We start from the raw sequence: 15,036 nt of genomic DNA on the forward strand, positions 1-15,036 counted from the left end.
AAATAAGAAACAGCAAAGCTATAATTTTTAATTATTTATTTTTTCGATTGTTCCTATGGGAGCTATATGCTATAGTCGTCCGACTTATATACTACCTGCAATAGAAAGAAAAGTTTTGGGAAAGTTTCATTCAGATATCTTTAAAACTGAGAGACTAGTTAAACGGACGGACAGACGGACATTCTGACATACTGACAGACGGCCAGACGGACGGACAGACGGACAGACGGACATGGCTAGATCGACTCGCCTAGTGATACTGATCAATAATATATATACTTTTTAGGGTCGGAAATGTCTCCTTCACTGCGTTGCAAACTGCTGACTGAAATTATAATACCCTCTGCAAGGGTATAAAAAGACCAAAGACATTTAGAGACTGTGTTCGACTTGCTCTGTTCAGAATGAAAAGTCTGCAAAAAAATATTAAGTTGCAATGTAAGAACATTGTTTACGAACAATTGTCCCATATGCAAAGTTAAAGGACAGAACATATTTCGATGTCAGAAATTAAACAGGTTCGGCTTGCAAGAAAAACAACCATTGCATGCTACACATAAATTATAATCAAAATAATAAAAAAGAGAAAGTAGATATTTGCAAGACGTCGGAAAATGCCTTATTAGCAACAGCACGTATTAAAATTTAATCATCGAATGGAAAATTTAAAACAATAAAAGCTTTGGTTGTCATAAAGCACAACAATTTCCGAAAAATCTGCACATATTTAAAGATTACTGCAAAATTCCATCTTAAACGGAGATCAGTAGTGCATATCAAGGCACTAGGTAAAGCTTTCAATAACAAGTAAAAATGGAAGCGCTAGTTATGTTCCAGTTAACACAGTTAATGTTGATAAATCAGGGTGAAAGAATTGTAACTTGACTGATCCCGACTTTAATAAAGTCGGAAAGTGTAGATCTAATTATATTTCGTAGGTATATAGAAAGTTTAGGTGAGACATCTAAAACGGTGTCGGAAACCACTTTGAGTAAGTGCCAAAAGTGGTAGGCTCAGGGAAGAGTTTGTGAAGGAATTTGGCATATTAAATTCTAACTCGTATTGGGTTGAACTGGAAGACAAAATTACTTGGCTTTTAAGGCTCGTTTGATTTCAGTAGCACTTTATAATATAAAATCAGACAGGCAAGATGTGTAATTATCAGTCTATAAATGATGACATCATGGATATATCGAAAATAGTTTGGAGCCAATTTGCAGAAACTAATAGGATGTCAATTTACAAAATGTTTATGTATTAAAGTGTAATTGTTCAATGACGAAATGTTTATTATTTAATTCTGTATTTCATATGTGAATTTTAAAAACTACACTCCTAATCTTGCTGGCCCTTGGCAGAATGTCTAAGCATTAACACGTATAAATATAGGAATATGAGATAAACATTGCAACCACTTGAATGAAACAACACAAGTGTAAAACGACCTCCTATGAGCGGTCACAGAATGTCCTTGACGATAAGTGCTATTAGGCTAGCTGTGTTTTTCTAAGTTAGGGATAAAAAAGCCACTCCGTGGGTTATAAGAAATAAGATAATAATCCAAAGTATACGACTTTTGGAGCTCTGTGCTGTGTCACTTTGTCAATCGATCTAAACCCATTATTTACGATCTGTTACCCAAACCATGCAAGGGAGCATTTGCTACTACTTGAAATCTGTTGGTGTTTCCCACACTACACAAAGCACTTGTGCGGGGGTCAAATATATAAACTTTTTAGGGCTAAACCAACTTTCCTCTACTTGTTACATACTTTTCAACGAATGCGGTATGCTCCTTTGTTAACGAGAATTACAGAAATTGGCAGGAATTTCTTATTTTTAAATGTTGATAAAATACCCATTTATGTTTATAAGAAATTCACTTTGAAATAAAACATATTTAAGGCTATTTTTAGCTTTTCTGATTTTTGTTCTGTCACACACAGATTATTTTTACATTTCCTGCTCAAACCCTTTTAGACCAAAAAGTTGAATCCGCAGAGTGACCGCTGTATGCCAACTTCACATTATGAGATAATATATATAAAATCGCCTGGTGTGCCAGCACATAAATAAATAGCGCTGCGTTGCAAAGATAAAAAAATACAAAAATAATTACTTTGTTAAATATTATTTGATTTTTCGTCTACAGACGCGCAGAACTGCTGCTTGGCTTGCAGCAAAAATGACCCCGGATGGACATTCTGTTGCTGTGCTCTCTGGAGATTTGACAGTTGAGCAAAGACTTGCTGTTTTGGATCGTTTCCGTTCTGGTCTTGAAAAAGTACTTATAACCACAAATGTTTTATCAAGAGGTATATTTTGGATACTATTAAATTAAACATGTTAAAACGTTGAATACTTATCTTAATTTAAGGCATTGACATTGAGCAAGTTACAGTTGTCGTCAACTTTGATTTGCCGGTAGATGTGCGAGGCAACGCTGACTGCGAAACATACTTACATCGAATAGGCCGCACCGGACGATTTGGTATGTACTTAAATTCTGCAACTATTGGAAAGCGTCTCAGTGCCAAGGGTGGCACGGTAAAAAAAAACTGACTTGTGACCTTACAGATAAAGGTATTTGATTTTTTCAAAATAAAACAAAATCCAAAGATGAGGTCGTGGTCAGCACACCTGGATTTATTAGACCTATATAGTCGCACCAATGTATTATTTCATCGACCTCGATTTGTTGCAGTGTAGTTATTAAAGAGTGCATTGTAACATTTTTACAGTAAGGCAATTTAGATCCGTTAGAGCCGTTAGAGACAGACTTCGTTTGACTTGCAAAACGAACGGTCGTGTTTTTTTTTGCGCTCCGAACTTTTATTGTTTTTGTAATAACCCATCTGTGAGATATATCAAAATTTTTTACTACTCGGTCATTCAATATAAAAATTTTAATATAACCGTTCGCTTCGCGAGTATAGTGATATTAGTGATATTAACAATTTATTTAAACGTTTTTGTTTTCTTTTCTGTGTTTTTGTAATTTTTGCCGTTTTTTTTTGTGCTTTGTCCGTCCACGCCGTAGTATTGTATTTGGTGCTAGACTGCATTACACTCCCGCTCTCTTGATCTCCCGCTTTTTGAAATCCCGCTCTCTCTCTCTCTCTCTGCTTCTGCACTTTTATGGTATCTTTTATGTATGCGCAAGCATATATTAAATTGTTTATTAATAATATTAACAAGTTGATAACAACAGTGCAAGATATAATATATGATATGATAATAGTAGTATGTGATGACGAAAAAAGCAGCAAAAAAAAACCCAAATCTCGAGCAACTTGGAACAAGAATCAACGACCAAAAATAAACGGTCCTGCGAATTCAACATGGAGACGGGACCAAGGTGTTTTACTGGATTCCCACAAGCTTACTTCTTATCTATGTGGCTCAAGCTTGGCAGCGCATAACTGTGCAATCGATACCCGATATTTATCCACCAAACGTAGTTCCTTACTAATGCTTTCATTTTGACAATTCCGGGATGATGGGCGTAAATATGCGCCGACAATAGGTTTGGCTGCCCATTCAATCATTAAAAGGGTGACCTATTTTAACTTTGTGAAAGGCTCCTGATGCTGCTATGCAATGGCTCTGCAATGGTAGCATTGTAAGGAAAAAATGAATGATACAAGCTAGCGAGTCCTAGGAAGGCTTGTAAATGTTTCTTATATGTTGGCGCTGGTAAGGAGTGTATGGCCCTGACCTTGTCTACCGAGGGCTGTATGCCTAGATGAAATAGAAAGGACGTCGATAAGTCTGACTGATAAGTCCTCGTCAGACTTTCCCATGACCACAATATCGTCGAAATACGGCAATTCTCGCCGAAATACGGCAACTACCAGTTGCTGATAAGCTTGCGCTATTGATGCAATACACTTTATTGATGCAAAAAGCGTGTTTATGGCCGTAATTCGATGGCAATGTGGTTGGACTGCTTGTATTCCCCACAAATACGAATTGATCCATCCTATTTAACAACAGGAACCGTCGATGTGGCCCAATCGGAATGTTCTACAGGTTTTAAAATTTATTTTGCGCTCAGACGATCGAGTTCTTCTTCAAATGGTTTTTTACCATGAATTCCTTCGATACGAATCCCCAGAGGCTCGATCCAATAACAACCTAATAGGTTGGCCCGGACTCCAGATACTATTATCAGGGTCAAGTTGTCGATCTGATGGCGATTATAGTGTATAGTTGTATTAGTTATCCCCTTCACCGGGATCGGGTTAAGTTTTAAATGACGCCCTGTTAGATCTGGCTTCCCGCCTAGCCAGATTAGGCTTGTAGTTGAGGCATGCTTCGCATTTCCGCACGTGTGCTCAGGAATCCCTGTGCATTTCTGGCCAGTAATAGCGGGCCGCCAGCCTTGCAATCGTTTTCCGACTTCCCATATGTTCAGTGGCTGGTGAGTCGTTATTAGCCTTTAGGACGGTTTCCCCCAGCCCCCGTGTGACCTGTGGGCTCTAGGTGCTGCGTTGGGTGGTCTCCGATTAGTAGTAGGTGGCCTCCATAACGTGTTCTGATTATAGTTGTTCGGAGTCCATTGGCGTGTTCGACGGGCGCTTGGTGTCCTTCGTCTTCTTCGCATCTTGTTGTGGTGCTGTTGATTTGTTTCGCGAAAAATTGTTTTCTTGTATAATTGCATGTCGCTCCTTTTTGAGTTCTTCATATTCATCAGACAGGACCGTTAGAGCTTGTAGATCGTGTATCTTAAAAGTTCTCAGGGAGATCCTCAGACAAGGCGTGCAGTTGTTCCTTATCATTTCGAGTGTTTCCTTTGGGGAGTAGCCGAGTGCTCTTATCATGGTCTGCATGTCGACCATGTGTCCTTGAATGCCTCTTTTCATTACTTATAGCTTCTTGCTCGAATTTGAAGTAATTTATAAAGAAAGCTTCCAATTATTCAGCGAACAGTTAAAGTACTAATACTATCTGTTTTAGTATTTTTGAATTCCACCGCGGATATCGGGCTGCCATTACTATTCTATTTCAAAAGTGTGTGAAACCTATGTGCAATGTCGGTTAAAAGTATTCCGGTTTTCTCAGCAGACTTGCTGATTTGAAAGTGTTTACAATTTATTAGCAATTTAAGAATATTGCGAAATGTGTTTGGGACTGTTCTTCCCCTTCTGATTTTGTATTGGTTTCAGCGACCTGTAAATGAATACATAATGTAACGTCACTGTTTCCAGAGGTCGTATAGCTTGCGGTATTCAGGGTTCGAGACAAAAATGTATATTTAATTTGCACCCTTCCTAGATGAGTTTACCTCCCATTCCCAAAGAATAAGACTGACAAGAAAAATTGGAAATACAGCCTTCAAAGCCTTAGAGCAATTAAAAATGTCGCTCACCATATCGACACTTGTCTTATTTTGGCGGAATTAAGGATTGTCCTTTTTCAAACGCGTTCCCTCCGTAATAATGAACTGGCATAGTACCTAAACGGCAAAAGTTGTACCAAACTCTCTTCCATCCTGCACCATGCTTTAATCTACTGACAAATTATTAACAATGATTACATTTAATCTTGTAAAGTCGAGTTACGTTGAATCTTTTACGTTTTTGTTTTATAAAAATATTGGAATATATCAGTGTAAACTAACATTTATATTTCGGCTGACGGTTATAAACCAAGCCTTGATTATTATAAATAAACAACTACTACTAGTAATTTAGTTTATACAATGGATATCATTAATAGGGAATTTGTTCGGCGCTCGGATGGGTCGTTTTCTCCGACTAAATACTCCCAGATTGGCAAGGATTCGGGAAGTTATAGACGTCGGTCGGTCGGTAGGGACGATTTACTTTATTAAGTGGGATTCAGGAACTCGAAAGTCCGTCGCATAGTTAGTTCGACGACCCAGGGCATCGATACGCTCCACCTGCTGCTACTCCGAGATTTCTAAAAAGATCTCATTGAGATGGGCCCGAATTACAGAAAAAGGGCCGGATTCAATGATCATGACCGATCTGGACATGACTTATTACCAAAACCACATGGGGCGTCGGTGTTGCTCTCTAGGTCGCCGAGTCCATGTCAAACAGGACTCTTACGGATCCACCATCTTTACTACCAAAATGGATCTAAAGATAGCTGAGTGACAGGTTCCCTTTTAAAAATCCAAAATTGTTTTTAATATTTTCCGTGTTATCTCCAGCATCCCACACTATTAACTATATTTATTAACGACCTCCGCTAAGTTGTTAGTCATTCTCGCGTTCTTATGTACGAAGAGATTACAATCCGATCTAAATCACTTTCAAAACAGGGGCCGGTATAGTTTACAAAATTTAAACGGCTAAAAGTGTAAGGTGATGACTTTATATCTTTTCAATCCAAAATACGCGATTTATCCTCTTAGTGACTGCTCTTGTAAACGATCTTATATTTCGCTAGTTCGTCCGATTCTGGAGTACGGTAATCCCATCTGGAGTCCCCATTATGAAATATATATTGACCGCATTGAATTAGTAAAAAAAACTTTTTTACTTTTTACCTTCTTATTCTGTAGAATACTATTAATTAATTTTCCCTCCCCAGCCAACCTTAGAACGAAATTACGTGGTGAAATTGACAACCCCGGTTTGGTGGGCCGTCCTTACTGCACTGCACTGCCAAGTAGATTAACTAGAAATTATATTCCCCTAATATTAAATTAGAGTATTGTAAGGATGCTCTCTGGCCGGGGTTCAGATCTCAGTCGGATCCAGAAGTCCTTAACAAGAAATTTGTAAATCACTGAAGTCGGAGTCTCTTGTTTCGCAGCAGAGAAGAAAAATCTACCGGGCTGGACCTACGTGCGAGGCCACGCCAGATAGAGTTCGTCAGGTGGACGGCGACGGGGGTAAGATAGAATACAGTTGACCAGCCGGTAAAGGGTTTCACGCACAAGTCAAACTACTACGGGAGAGAGGAACTAGGGAAACAGACCGCGTTTAGCCAACGTATTCGGATGATACGTCTTATTCGTCCCGCGGTCCTAAGACAAGAGCCCGGATGCTCTAGTATTATCCCCCCTCTAGTATTTTCCTTGTCTTCCTAGTATTTCCCGTGTCTAGACTAAATATCAGTTGTCGATGCCACTCAAGTTCTGAAGTTAACTATAACTTAATATTATCTTTGATCTTTCAACTTAATATTTATTATGCTTCATGATATGTCTCTTAAGACTATAAAATTACAGACTACAAAAATTGTCGCGTACTTGCCTTCTAGGCATGGTGGCGCCATATAGAGGCGCCCGTCGCTCCGAATGAAGTCGACGAATCTGAGAGCACCGGCTCCCACGGCCATTCGTACTAATCGTCCATGGCCGATCCGGCCACCTTCCGCTTGATTTGCCCCCTACCTGACGGTGTAGCTAACAAAAGACTCGTTAATCTTAACCTATTACATAGCAAGTAATAAAATGGTTCTTAAAGCTACTCTGCAGCTTCCTGTTGCTTACCGTATCGGATTGCTCGGCCCGGCCATGCTGTCGTCGAACATGCCAGGGGTTTCCGCTTCACGGTATGGTTTGAGCTGAGATATGTTGTCTAATCGCCGGCGTCAATCTCCTGGGCGCTGCAGACTTACCAAGTTCGGAGATGTAAACTTCGTATAAAGGCCGTCATATTTAGGAGCAAGTCTGGCGGCGAATCCCTTGGCCGCTTTTGATAAGGGATGTTGTCGTAGCCACTCTTGACTCCTGAGCGTTGGTCTCCATTCGCGCCTTCGTAGGTTATAAGTCAAATGAGTTCGTCATACAGCATCGCAGGCAGGCGTGGTTCCCGTCCCTGAGTGAGAAATGCTGGGCTATACCCCGTCGAGTCCGATATGCTGCAATCGAAAGCGAGGGATATCTCCGCCAACATATTATCCCAAGAACTCTGGTCGCCTTTCGACAGCTGGGATATCAGCGTCTTCACAGAACGATTGGTCCCTTCTGTGGTAATGTAGTCCTTTAGGGTGCGGCTCAGAACTTTGGTTCCATAGTCGCACACGAATTTCCGGGGGATGCCCACTCGCCCGGGTATGCGTTCTGCACTTGCGCCGGTTGCTTTCCGGAGTGGGATCAACTCTACCCATTTGGAGAACACATCATTAAAAACCCGAAGCACAGAGTTTCCATGTATCGACCGGGGCAGCGGGCTTACAAAGTCCGCACAGAGAATGCCGAAAGGTTCGCTTACGACACGGGCCAGCATTTTACCTGCCGCTTTGGTTTGAACAGTCTTAAACTTTTGACAACATTCACAGTGCCGAACATGGTGTTTTGCGTTGCGATACATACCGGTCCAGAAATATCTGTGCGACAGGCTAGTCTTTCGGACCCCCAAGTGTCCTACGGTCGGGGAGTCATGACACTCGTGTAAGAGTGGCTCTACGAGAAGTGGGTATGCAGAGTTTCCACTAGAAGTACTCGTGGTCAGGTCGGTAACCCATGTTCTTATAGAGCTGGCCATTTTGTTTGTTTTCGTGGTCGTCATGTACATGTATTCGTCCTCGAGTTCGATAGCGCCTTGAAGTTCCTCACTCGGCTGTCGCGAAAGCGCATCGGCCATGACGTTTAACTTCCCTCGTCGAAAAAAGGCATGACCTTCCTATGGAGTATATTGGCGACTTTCCCTAGCCTTGGGTACGGCCAATAGCCGTGTTTCAAATCCAACGTTGAGATGTATTGGGCGTGACGTAACTTCTGCAAAATGTGTTTGATTCTCAGGCACTGAGTGTGCGTTCAACTGCCGATAGTCGACGGACATGCGACAATCGCCAGTCTTTTTCTCCACAAATACGATTGGATATGTTGGATCGCAGGATTCCTGGGATAATTTCTTTCAATGGTTCAATGCTTCAATGGCTTATCATCGCGCATGACGATACGGTGCTCGGCGACATGAGACGGTCGATGAAGCCTTGTTGAGCCCGACTCAATGGTGTGGTCTGTCGCTCTTCGTCTTCATCTCCCGTCTCTTTCTCAGCGGATATTCCAGTGTCGGTTTCCAAAGTCGCAGCCTGAGTGGACATAGGGCTGAGTACCTCCGCTCCTTCTTGACTGGCAGTCCCCAATTGGACTTTAACCTCGGCGGTACGGCGGGCGTACCGCTTGGGTTTCGGATTGCAAGACGAGGGTGGCACGCCACATCGCACTTGCGTCCCTGCTGCTTTGAGGAAGTCCATCCCAAGTATTACTCTATCCAACGTATTGGGCATCGTCAACATAGGTAATAGTTCCGTAGTACCCTTGATGCCCCTGTATCTATGGTGGCGTCCAGCCATCTTCCTCTGACTTCTATAGCTGCTGTAATGAGCCCACCGTGCAATATTAACGGGGGGTCTTTTGGGGTCGGGTTGCTCCTCCGATCGTCTCCGCCGCACCCGGGTTCCGGCGTAGACGTCCTCAGTTTCCCGAGGCATTTCGACGGCAGCACTCTATAGTTAATACTCATGCTCGGCAAAAGTCACGACGTGGGTTAGGGCAGTCTCGTCGAAAATGTCCGTTCTCTCCGCAAACCCGCTGAACGTTCCTTGTCCGATCATCCGGTGGGTCACGTGTCCCGTCTGTGAAGTTCTCTACGTTCCTGTCCGTCGCCGCTGGGCTTTAAAACCGATCTTAACGGCGATAGAGTTGAGATCGTCTTTTCGACGAGCATATATCCAGCGGACTCCTATACCTGGATTCTTACAAAAATCGACTACTTCGTACTCACCGTCGGATTTCCTAGTTACTCATCTTGTGTTATAGTCTTCAATTAAATTCCTGGGTTAACTTCAGCGAGCGATGCGAACGAGGACAATGATCTCTTCGATGGTCAGGCTTCCAAGTCTTCTATTGCGCGTGGAAGGCAAAAATTCACTGGACCTTAGGGCGAGGCAAAGCCGGACAGGATGCTTTGAGACCGCCGGTGCCTTTTGTTTTTCGTCGGGCTGGACCTTCGGGCGAGGCCTCCTTCAATGAAGGTTGAAGCTAATTAAACTAACTTTGAGAAAACTGATCTTTTCCGAGAACTTATTTTCTTACGCGCGGATGCGAGGCTGACTCGCAGGTGGCTCCCGTTTTGCGGTTCCGCGTTCAGCCAACGTGTCGGGTGACACGTCTTATTCGTCCCGCGATCTTAATATTTATTATGCTTCATGAATGGTGTCCAGACTAAAAAAATTGTGAGTGGCTTACACTCCTTCTAGGCGTGGTCGTCACAGTATTAATCTGAAACAGTTTTTGAAAGTGGCTGCTTAAAGTACTATCAAAAAGTAGAAATTCTGCATTATTACTTTTGCAAAATTGGTTTGGGATTATATTTTATGCTATTATCTATTTTGTTGCTTCAAATCATATTCGATTTTATATATACGCCGGTAAGAGTGACGTGTTATAGGATTTTGCTGAGTTTTTCTTACCTGTGACTGAAATCTCAAGATTGCGCTGATGACGATAATCTGTTATCGCTATCGCGCTGATGTCAGATTGGTGTTACCAGCTATGATTCGCTTTGGGCGCGAGCTTTAATTGTCGTTCGAGCTTTGGGTTGGGGTATGTAGGGGAATTAAGGCGATAGGCCTGTCACACCTAAATTAAAAAATTAGAAACATCGAAGCCTATAATATCGATGCAGTCTCCCACTTGTCGTCCAAGTACCAATTGTCAAATAGGTGTAGTCTTTTAAGACTTCCTCTCTTTAAAGGTCTGGATATTGTCAAGGCCAGTCTATATGTTAATGAAGGAAGTCTTGTTCTGTAACGGGTTGCTGTGTTACTGATTGATGTACCTACAGGATTAATATTGGGATCTCGAAAAATGGTCGTGTTTCGTATAGAGCATCTTAAAATTTGCGTCTTAAAATTTGGGCTTGACAAGATTCAATAACTTTTATGAAGCACAATTGGTACGTTTTTATGCTTCTTCAAATTACTTTTGTAATCCTCATTGGGAAGCTTTGACATTAGAATCCTTTTTTTTTTTTTGAAATTGCCTGCCGAAAAATCTGGAACAACTTTTAGTTTCGAAGTGTAGACCTCACAAATACTTTAATTATAAGAATTAGTGTGTTTAGAAATAAACAGTTTTTTTGTTGATGTACTAGAGCTAATTTGTTAAAGACGTTGATCAAGATATAGTTTATAGGGTGAGAAATGAAATAAACGAAATTGATATGAAAGAATTTATTAGGTTTTTTTTATTTATAATCAAACACCTGGCCTATTTTTCCGACAGTTGTATAGGGTCGGAAATGTCTGCAATACTGAGTTGCAAACTTTTAACTGAAATTTGTATACCCTCTGAAATAATATTAGGTTTATAATTAAGTTCGAGCGGTTCGATTACAAGCCTCTTGCGAGTTGATTTGGGTGAGCAAACAGTTTTTCATTGTAGATCGCTTTTTGTTTGTCTATATCATCTTTTATTGCAAGAATGCCGCGGTCCCTGAGAATGTTTTAGTTGCCCCTGTGATAGTTCTCAGGATTTTCGATTGTGCGCGCTGTAAGAAATTTATGTTTTTACTACTCGCGTTCCTCCATAGCTGGGAGCCATATGTCCAGATAGGCTTGAGAGTGGAGTTGTACGGCAGAACTCTGTAGGCTTCAGTGCGCTTCCTTGCGGGACTCCAGCTTCGATAATGTAGCCATCAGATTTTGTTGTGCTGCACCTTATTGCGAAGACTCTTTTGTAGTGATACGACTCAAGTAGCTTATGAGTGTATGTAGGCAAGTGTGTTTTGATTTTATGCATGAGGCCATCGAGCCAGACTCTGATCTTAGTCTGTTAACTTGTTCGATTGTTCCATGGCTTTGAAGAAAGTCAAATTGATGTACCGGGATGAGATTGTTTGGGGGGCATTTATACAACAATTTTGACATACACGATATTAAACTTATTGGTCTGTCTGTCTTATTATTATGATAGTAGCAATGCAGTTAATCAAAGCTCTTGCATATACATATGAATTAAGTTGCGCTTCTTTCGCTCTTGTGAGTGTGGATATAATACAATTATAGATCACGCATCGAACTGCGCTTATAAGATAAGATAAACAAAGTAAACGTATAGGGTGTCTGGTTCCCAAACAAACCATAACATTTGTTGATTGAGGTATAGTTGGTTGGAAATAGAATTTTTGAACCGAAACCTTAATCGAAATAATTATATTGGTTGTAAGTTTAACAGTAACCGAAACCAATATATGATTCGGTTTTAATACCTGCTATATAGGGACTGAAATGACTTCTTCATTGCGTTGGAAGTTGATGTGTTATTGTATTCATGATGAATAGTTAATTCACTTCTCTCCCTTTGTGTTTAACGAATTTATTTCCGGCGTTCCGAATGGATCCAAAAATTTGTTATGCTTTCGAATAATAGTGGAAAGCATGTTTTTTGTATGGTTTTTCATTTATTAACGATTGAACGATTCTAGCGAGGTGTTTTATCTTTTCAAGCGGGCGTTTTTACTTATTTTTGCTAGTGGTTTTTAACTAAGAATTTGTGTCTTGTATATACGCGGGCGGTTTAATTTAATGATAGAACGCTTGTAGCCGTTTGAATTTAACATTGTTGAAAACAATACTGTTGTGAGCATAAACGTATAAGTTGTATAAATAAGTTCGTTCAGTTTCAATTGGTAGGCCGGTATTTGATCTGGCAAAACCAGCATTTTGAAGTGTCATCACTAGGCTTTAATTTTCAGTATCTGCAATTTTACTTCACTACTACAATATGAAGAAAAAGGCTGTCGAAAGCCACCGTATTTTAGCTGAAGTTTATGGTGTACATGCTCTAGCCGAACGAACGTGTTAAAAGTGTCTTGCAGGGTTAAAAAGTGGCCGATTCGATTTGGACGACGTAAAACGACCACCAAAGCAAGGCGCCACCAAAATTTGAGGAAGAAGAATTGGAGAATCGATTACTCAATGAAGACTTATCACAAACGCAAGAAAGGAAAGGATTTTATTTGCAGAATACTATTCCGATGTCGAAAACACGTCCCAGATTTGAGTAAATCGTGGTTAAAACCGCAGATATTTGACTTTAAGAAACTTTTTAAGGCTTAAGGCTTAATTCTTACGTGGCCCAGAGCTGTTGTTAGGCTCGCCGGCTTTTACCCTTGTTAACTCGTAGCTTTTGAGTTATCTGCATCCTCCAGATGGTTCCCTCGACGCTCACAGCTCCCAGTGGAGTCCTACTGCGCCGATCCTCCTTCCAAGTTTTGATTTTCCCGCACCAGATGTTTCCCCACAGACTTTTGAATTCCCGCTTCAAGATGTTTCCCCAAAGACGCGTTTGCCTTTTTTATCTTTTCTCTACTTCTTTAACTAAGTGATTTGAATTAAATGCGTGGTTGTGAATTAATAAACCGTTACAATGTCTAAAAAATATTAAAAAAAAAATTAGTTAGAGATGTTCAAAATTAAAAAAAATATAAGTTTGCTGTTTTTCAGTTAAGATTAAAAAAAAGCAGTTATTTTAAAAAAAAAAAATTTCAGATTTTTTCTATTGTTAGATCAGGCTTGTTCTGACTTATATGACATGGTTAGATCGACTCTCCTAGTGATGCTGAATAAGAATATATAGTTCATAGCAGGGTATCAAACCGGTTTTGCAACCGTAACCGGTATAACCTTATCAAAAAAGTAATTGAAACTGAACACGGAACTGATTAATTTGGTTTTTGCCTATCCGAAACCGGAATAACCGTAATCGATATCGGGTTTGTATCGGTTTTGCTAATGTCTTCTTGGAAAACATAATTACTAAATAAATAGTATTATTTTGGTTATATGAAGTTGTTAAGCGTACATTCATTCATTAATTTTTGGCATTAATAAAAAAAATATAACATGTTTTGAGGATAAGGAACTGAACCAGCCATTGCCTTAACAAATTCTGCAAAGGCGGAAAAGAAAAGGAATTGTGAATGGAAATTAAAAGTGGGTCCAGTTCGATAATCCAAAACGTCGGGCATCCTGTGGGTACCCCGGTAATGCCTCATCATCGAATGGCAAGCCGAACTTCCATGGCTCGAAGCTGATGCTGTATAAATAGTAGGACCAGCTGGGTGTATTATGACTTGCTCTACCGACGACAATTGATGCGTTTGAGCCAAGCATTGCAAGCAAACCAAGCTCGACCACACGTCAGTTGGGTTGTTGAAATGTACTTGGAAATACTTCGATGGGAAGTCCTACCCCACCCGCAGTGTATCCTAGACATTGCTCCTTCCGATTACCATCTGTTCTGATCGATGGCTCTTGGCCTGGCTGACCCGCACTTCACCTATATTGAAGTCAAAGATTAGATGGAATAATAGATAAGAGAAAACAAGCACAGACTTCTTTCTACGCGAAATCTTTGATTTGCCAGAAATATGGCAAAAAAATTCTGGCTAGTGATGGACAATATTTTATGTACCCAATTTTGACATTGCAGGTAGATAAAGTTGGAGTAGAAGCAGAAAGATTGTTGACGCTAGCCTCGAAACGGCTGAGCCAGTCGGAAATATCAATAAAGTTGTATAGACCCTGCCTAGAAGGCATGTTACGTCGGCATATTACTGCCCGCATGAACTCGCCGGATTTGGGTGAGTTTCTTGATAATACGATCGGGCTGTGTTTCGGCCGCAAACTTTCTCTGTCACACTTGCTCGGGTGGACCAATGGATCGTCGTGGGCCGAGCAATACGATCCCCTATTGTCAAGGCTGTCTGTCAGAAATTATGTAATTTTCATGCCCTTCTCGACTGTTGCGTCAGCCCCCCTTGAATTGGTCTAACTTCTAATTACATTTGAAGTTTATTTCATAAAATATTGTAGGCTTGGGACATAAGTGCATACAGGGAGTAAATTATAAAACAAATTATTGATTAGGGGTGATTACAACTTCTATGTTTTTACTCAGAAAGGGGTTTTCATCGATAATGTAATGTACGCTAGTGAAATGACCATGGCTTTCTGCGTCTTAGTACAATGAAATAGTGGGTAAATATCTTATTAAAAATCCTCTATGTATTTATGGCTTTATTTAAATACAAAGATAGCTAA

At 40.6% G+C, this 15,036-nt stretch overlaps 1 protein-coding gene across 2 annotated transcripts in view; it reads left to right on the forward strand.

The window, feature by feature from the left end:
• Positions 1-15,036, forward strand: part of LOC128263976 (DEAD-box helicase Dbp80) — a 283,996-nt gene that overhangs the window by 245,452 nt on the left and 23,508 nt on the right. For both annotated transcript variants that reach the window (XM_052999261.1, XM_052999262.1), the window contains exons 9-10: positions 2,153-2,315; positions 2,378-2,491. In XM_052999261.1, the coding sequence (XP_052855221.1) occupies positions 2,153-2,315; positions 2,378-2,491 (277 nt within the window). The remainder of the gene's footprint in view (positions 1-2,152; positions 2,316-2,377; positions 2,492-15,036) is intronic.

Source organism: Drosophila gunungcola, unplaced genomic scaffold, assembly GCF_025200985.1.
Source record: "Drosophila gunungcola strain Sukarami unplaced genomic scaffold, Dgunungcola_SK_2 000040F, whole genome shotgun sequence".
Taxonomy (NCBI): Eukaryota; Metazoa; Arthropoda; class Insecta; order Diptera; family Drosophilidae; genus Drosophila; species Drosophila gunungcola.